Consider the following 7,616-nt stretch of genomic DNA (forward strand, 5'->3'; position numbering starts at 1 on the left):
ATGTATTAAAATGACAATAAAGTGAAGCAAGGTTCATTGATCCTACCTGACTCCATTCATATTGGTATGTATAAAAATGATAATAAAGCAAAGGGGGATTCATCGATCCTACCTGACTTCGCCTTAATTGATAGTATATTTTTATCTCTAGATAAATATGTATTTTACTAAAAAGATTCACAGTAATCTTGTATATTAAGAAAATTAAAAAGATACAACTTATCCAATTGTATACACATAGTACTATATCCAAGTATCATGACTTTAGAAAAAGCTTTATTACCATCCAACTGGCCTGTTTAGGAATGACCATCACTTGCAAGTCAACTCATTGTACATAGTATACATGCAACCATCTACCCACAACTTATCTTGCTAGTGAGATAGATCCTAGTAAGTCTTTGCAATGACAGTCTTGTTATATAGAATTTGATTTTAATATTTTTTATGCAAAACATAAATTTATATATATTAATTCACTAAAAAGTGATAATGGATTCACTCCTTGCCCCTTCTCAGAGATCAGTACATTTAAATCTTTTGCCTCATCTGATTTTTAATGAGAAATTAAGATTTCTTAGCCACTTAAAAAAATAAATGGATAAGACATCGTTTTCATCCCAAACTATACAAGAAAAGTGTAAGACACATCTAAACTATACTAGTAATCTATTACACACCTAAACTATAAAAAAAATATTCTTTACACCCTGTAAAACATTATACCACTTGCATGTGATGTGGTGTATTACACACGCCTGTCACGTCAGCGCCATGTCAGCTAATGCAGTTATAGACTTACACCTCACCAATATCAATTATAGACTTACACGGGCAAATTAATTAAGGGAGACAAAAAAGTTTTAAAACTAAAAAAGAGTGATACGAGTCTTAAATATTGAGTAGAGGTGACAATTTTAAGATTAGTGTTAATGACACTAATTTTAAAACCCTCAAATTTTATTATTTACACAAAGATCTCTACCCCATATTTACACAAAGATCCCTACAGCAACTTCGATAATTGTTGTAACACAACAACTAATAGTAGTTGGTGCAGCAATTACCGTAGTTGTTGCAGCAATTACCGTAGTTGTTGAAGCAACTCTCGTAGTTGCTGAACCAACTCTCTTAGTTGCTGAACCAACTCTCGTAGCTGCTGAAGTAACTCTCGTAGTTGCTTAAGCAACTCTCATAGTTACTTAATTTGCTAAATTATTTCTTCATTGATTTTTAAAAGATATTAAAAAAATTCTTCTCAAACTTTTCAATTTTTTTTGTAAAAATAGTCCATAAAATTAAAAAAGAAAGAATGAAATGAAAAGAGAAAGAAAAAAAAAAGAGAAAAATCTATAGAGAGAAAAAAATAAGAAGAAGAAGATGGGAAGAAAGAAAAAGAAAGATTGAAAAATAAGAAAAAGGAGAAACTCTAAAATTTGAAATTTGAGAACTTTTAAAAAAATTAAAAAGTTTTTAAAAATTACACTTTATACCCTAATTAATTTAATCACAATTTAAATGAAGTTTTAACCTTAACTGATCAAAATTGTCACCATTTTTAATTAAAAGACTTTTTTATCATCTACCACTTAATTTTCTCGACTTACACCTCACCAACCACACCCTCCCCAAATTCTTTGCCTCAGCTAATGCAGCAGCACCACATCCTTCAACTCAGTAGCATTTGACAAATCATTCTCAATCAAATTCTCACAATTCATAACTAAATTAGACAATCCCACATGGGTAAAAAACTTAAACTTTGGAAGATTAATTGACCTCAACATTTCTTTACATAAACTAGCTATAACTATTAGTGTTCCATTTGTAATTCTTGGATAAAGAGAAAGATCAAGATTGGTAATTTGCGGGTATCTGTTAAGAATCTTTGTTAAGTGTTCTTGCCTAAAGGGTTTCAAGGTTTTCCTATGGTGAGATTCAATAGCAAAAAATGATTTACAAACAAGTGAGAATGATTTTTTGTCAAATGGGTTGTCACTAAGACAATCAAGAATTGAAAAGACAATTTTTTCAAATAGAAAATCAAATGGGTTGTAATTGGATTGTGAAATTTGCTTTTGCTTCTTCATTGTTTTCCAAGATTGGACCTTTGTAGTTCTTGCAAGCTAAATTGTGAGTTAGATTTGGATAAAAAGAATTTTTTGGGTGGAAATTTTAGGAGGAAGATTAGACGGTGGAGATGTAATATTGTAGTGTTCATGTGAATTTGATGATATAAAGAAGTTTAGGGAAATTAAGAAGCAACAGTTTAACAGAAAAACATTGGGCTTGGTTGAGAACAAACTGAGTGAGGAAGAAGATGAGAAGAATGTTTCAATTACATTATCATCCTTGATGATTTTGAGAGAAAGTTATTCCATAATTTAATTTGTGGAAGTGAAAACAACAAATTCAATTTGAATTTTGACGCCCTGTTTATGCTTAGTTCGAAATTAGTGATTCGAATTTCGTTTCGAGATTTTGAAATTAGTGAAATTGACATCAATTCGGTGGGGTTAGAGTTTGTGGGTTGGAGGTGACGAAGAAGATGATGGTTTGGGGGGTGGGGGTGATAAAGAAGATGATTGTTTGAGGGTGGGGGTGATAAAGAAGATGATGGTTTGGGGGTGGGGCAGGGGAGATGAATTCTAGGGGTTGGGTAGAGGAGTATTTTATTTTTTATTTTTTTTATGTATTAATTTTTAAGGTAGATTTGCCTTTTTTTATTTAATTAATTATGTTTTTCTACGTCAGATTTAGGGGGTAAAAAGTATCACTTTTTTATAGTTTAGGTATGTAATAGGTTACTTAAATAATTTAGGTGTGGCTTAGACTTTTCTTATATAGTTTGGAGTGAAAATGATGCCTTTTCTCAAAAATAAACATTAAAAAATGATCTTTTCAGATTTCCGACCGAGATGATTTGTATATGTGAAGAGGAGATGTACAGATGCCTCGGTAAGGAGTTGTGAGGTGTGAGAAGTGGAGAATAGTGGTTATAAGGAGAGGTAGTGGAAGACCAAAGACGTATTGAAAGAGGTGATTAGACAGGACATGGTGCAATTTTAGCTTACCGAAGACATGACCTTAAATAAGAGGTTACGAAAATTGCAAATTAGGGTAAAAGAGTAGTACTTGAGCTTTGACTAAACTTTCGACAAATCTAGATTTGGTGGGAGCTAAGAGCATTGTGTTTATTGTATTAGTAGTCTTATACATGTATCTTCTTTTTTCAGTTACCCATTATTTTGTTCAATCCTTTATTCCTTATTAATTGATGTTTTCTTCAATCCTTTTTTCCTTATTAATTGATGTGTTTTCTTTACTATCGTATTCTTTTGCATAAATATTTTGATTTGTTTCACTTGAGCCTAGAATCTTTCGAAAACAATCTCTGCCTCCACGATGTAAAGGTAAGGTCTGGGTACACTCCTCCCTTCTCAAACCCTTCTTGTAGAAATACATTGAGTATATTGTTGTTCAAATGGACATCAAACCAAAATAAAAATAAAAATGTAGGTGGTCTAAAAAACAAGTCCTTCCATTTTTAACACTTCACAAATGAAAGATTTGACCAACATTGTTTATCAAATGGCAACACTAAATATTTTAGCTACTAATTGTATGCCTCAAGCAGAAAGCTTTTATCCTCTCAAGTCCTTCTTCAAGAATGGCTGGCTCCATGGCAAAAGTTACCCTCAACCAATTCTTTAGTCCCACGATCATTCCTACAATATTTAACAAACATTTTAGCACTCAATCCAGAATAGGGGTAAGATCTGCGTACATCCTACTCTCCCCAGATCTTACTTTTGGAATTACACTGGGTATGTTGTTGCTGTTGTTGATTGGACTAGAAGAGTTTGCTCATAGGGGTAGTTCCAACCAAATAAAGGAGGAGGATTGCGATAGGCTGACAACGAGTTAATTGTTTCGAAAGACCTACAAATCCTTTGGTATCAATGCAGATTTAGCTAAAGATAGGGCACAATGAAAGAAAAGGATCCATATAGGTGGTAGTGCGGATTCATAGAGTCGACCTCGATTCGATTTGTTTAGGACTAAGGCATAGTTAATATTGTTGGACAAGAAAAAGCTAACCAAAAGAGATGAGGACCCATATAGGTGGTAGTGCGGATTCATATAGTCGATCTCGACTTGTTCGGGACTGAGGTGTAGTTAATGTTATTGGACAAGAAAACACTAACTAAAAGAAAAGGATCCATATAGGTGGTAGTGTGGATTCATATAGTCGACCTCGACTTGTTTGGGACTGAGGCATAGTTAATGTTGTTGCACAAGAAAAATCTAACTAAAAGAAAAGGATCCATATAGGTGGTAGTGCAGATTCATATAGTCAACCTCCACCTGTTTGGGACCGAGGCATTGTTAATGTTGTTGGACAAGAAAAAGCTAACTAATGTTATTGGACAAGAAAACGCTAACTAAAAGAAAAAGGATCCATATAGGTGTTAGTGCGGATTCATATAGCCGACCTCAACTTAGTGCGGATTCATATAGCCGACCTCAACTTATTTGGGACTGAGGCATGGTTAGTGTTGTTGGACAAGAAAAATCTAACTAAACTTTTATTAAGCACCTCGTCATTATGTAATTCAAGAGTGGGTACAGATTCCTTCTTGAGCAACGAAGAATGAACTAGTTTTACCTGGCAGAATAATAACTGATTCTAAATGGGCTAGCTTAGTGCAGAATTCCATATCATCATTTATGCCTTCCAAAAATGACAGGTTCAATTTGATCTACAAGGTATAAAATAAAAAGTTAACTTCAGTGTTAGATTTAGAGGGACCAAAATCGAAGTGATCGATAAGCACTCACCATTACGCACATTGCTCCCTTTGGTTTATACGGGCAGGTTAAGCAAGGTATCTCCTGAACTTTGGTATAAAATGCCTCGACAGCTTCCTTCAGTATGTTGTTGATGTTTGAAAAGAAATCCTTGCTTGTTTTCTCGAGGAGGTGAGGTACTGCTCCCTGTACATTATCAGACACACCAAAATCAGAACTTCCTTACAGCACAATAACATGTAATGGACTTAATTACGTGTATGACCGATTTGATCATAGGAAAATGACGTATAAGCAATACCTGAATGATCGTTGCAGGATTAGCACTGTATTCAAGATAATCTTGAAGGCATTCAGCAATCTGAAAAGCGAAAGCAATAGAGGACTCTGGTCAAATTGTAGAACAGCCTATAGAAGGCGTTGACATGCTCGAGATATTTATACGAGTGGTTTACAACTCTATCAGTTTCTAGTATGAGTAATATCTATGTTGCTCGGACTCTTCAAAAATGTCGATGAGTGTGTTGGATACTCCAAAAGTAATTCATATTTGGAGAATCCGACACGGGTACGGCAACCTATTTGGAGAGTTCGAGCATCATAGAGTAATATTGCATGTCATCAGTAGATCAGTGTTCCTGTTTATACACGATATATTGCCCAGTTGGCGAGCCGCAGTAATTTATCATTTTGCTCCTCATAGTCACGGACCTTATCTTGGTCCGTCACTTTTTCTGGTATAGAAAATTGAAATAATAGCACCAAAAGATAAACAAAGAGAGAAGAAAAACGAAGATACAAACCCCAGACTTCTTAAGGACGCCACTAGGATCAATCATTGCTATCCAACCAAGTCGCCATCCAGGAACGATCCATTGTTTTGCTATTGACCCGAGAGTTAACATCGGAGTAATTGATCAATATACTCCCATTGACACAAAGGGATTGTTACCAAAACATAGGTGGCTATAGACTTCATCTGCAATCTCTAGGATTCCTAGCTTTTTTGCTGTCTCCGCAATCTCCATGTTGAAAAAAAAAGCAAGGACAGAATTGGGCGATGAGTTATTTGATACAAACTGTGGGATTTAACAGAGTGAAAGTAGACATCGTTACCAATTTCATCCTACCTCTTGCAAGTGTTCGGACGTAAAAACATTTCCACAAGGATTTCCAGGATTAATGATGATTATTGCAATGGTGTTATCATCAACGAGGGCTTCTACGCTTTCAAGATCAACTTCCCAGCCCTTTTCTGTGAGAAGATCAAAATGGCGGACCTCAAGATTGCTACACGCAGCACGAGCTTCATAAAATGGATACCCTGGTCTAGAGAGCAATATGTTGGCACCAGGGCGAGCAAGGACGGACATTACAACTTCAATCGCTTGATTAGCACCAGGTGCAAGGAAAATTTCATCTGGTGATAGTTGGTGAGGAAGATCATGCGAGAGATATTCCGCTATCAACCTATTACATCAGAAAACATAGGTATTTATAAGAATGTGTCATTGGCATCAGCAAATAGCATTTTTTAACAGTACATAAAAACTCGATGAACATAGACAAGAAGTTTACAACACGACCAGAAGGAAATTTTCCGCTCATGCTCAGTTTCCCCTTCATTCTTTAGAAGATACTACTGCTTTCGACTTATAACATGATTATCGTTATTAGTCGGTGTAATTAGCATGAATATTATGAAAAAAGAAGCAGAACGAGCTTCTCTACCTCACAATGGTAGGGGTAACGTCTGCATACATCCTACCCTTTCCAGGCCCCACACTTGTGGGATTACACTAGATTTGTGTTGTTGTGTTTGCAGTAACACGGTATTTGGCTTGCTTATGTAGTTTTACCCATCATCGTTATCTTCTGAGACACTATCTATAAATTGATAAGCTATAGTGACAGAATAATTTAGCGACTTTTATAGGAAAGCAACGGCAAGCTCAACGACTATTTGAGAAGTTAATTTATCAGTCATGTATACTTTATGCATCACCAAAGTGCCCATTGAGGAAATGGAGGAACAGTGTTCAGGTCTACTAAAATCAAATACCTACAAAATTTCAATGTGATAAATCACCCAAAAAATATAATAATACTATATAGTATAATATCCATGCAAAAGAAAAAATCTATACCACCCATCAAAATATCAACAACAACAACAAGAACAACAGTCTCAGTTTATTCCCACAAAGTGAGGTCTGGGGAGGGTAAAATGTACGCAGTCCATACTGCTACCTCCGAAGAAGTAGAGAGGTTGTTCCGGATAGACCCCCGGAAAATATCAATACCCATTATCCTACAATTTTTCCTTCTTGATGAATAATGACAAATTCTTAACTGTAGTATTATAAATCAGAAAAATAAAAAAGGAAGAAACTTTTACATCCACCCAAGAGAAATTTTCTACACCATCCATAAATTATCAATAACAGGATTGGAGCCACCAGTGGCGGACCCACCCAGGATTTAGCGGTCCTGGGTGCTCGGGAGGTTCAACACATATATTGGCACCAAAAACTTTTAGGTTCTACCAGAAAATCAAAGCACTCAGCCGTCTTCTTGGTTTCACGGGTGCTTTTTTCCATCTTATACCAATTTTTATACATTTCTTATGTGATTATACCTATTCTGCGTCGGATTTAACGGATGCCGGAGCACCACAATTTTGAACCTAGGTCCGCCCCTATGAGCCACAATGACATCTACTACGCGTTTGGAAAAACCAGTGGCTTTAGCTCAAATGTTGTATTTGTGTTAAAATTTTATTTAATAGGTATAGATAATCGATC

General features: G+C 35.4%; 1 protein-coding gene across 1 annotated transcript; it reads right to left on the bottom strand.

The window, feature by feature from the left end:
* Positions 1-3,436: 3,436 nt before the first annotated feature.
* LOC107866734 (nicotianamine aminotransferase 1-like) lies at positions 3,437-6,272 on the bottom strand (the record flags this gene model as incomplete). The annotated part of the gene is given in 6 exon segments (XM_047411421.1): positions 3,437-3,728; positions 4,670-4,763; positions 4,843-4,998; positions 5,114-5,173; positions 5,616-5,834; positions 5,943-6,272. Coding segments are annotated over 6 exon segments (978 nt in total), but the record flags the coding sequence as incomplete, so codon positions are not given.
* Between the last annotated feature and the right edge of the window lie 1,344 nt (positions 6,273-7,616).

This window comes from Capsicum annuum, chromosome 4, assembly GCF_002878395.1.
Source record: "Capsicum annuum cultivar UCD-10X-F1 chromosome 4, UCD10Xv1.1, whole genome shotgun sequence".
Taxonomy (NCBI): Eukaryota; Viridiplantae; Streptophyta; class Magnoliopsida; order Solanales; family Solanaceae; genus Capsicum; species Capsicum annuum.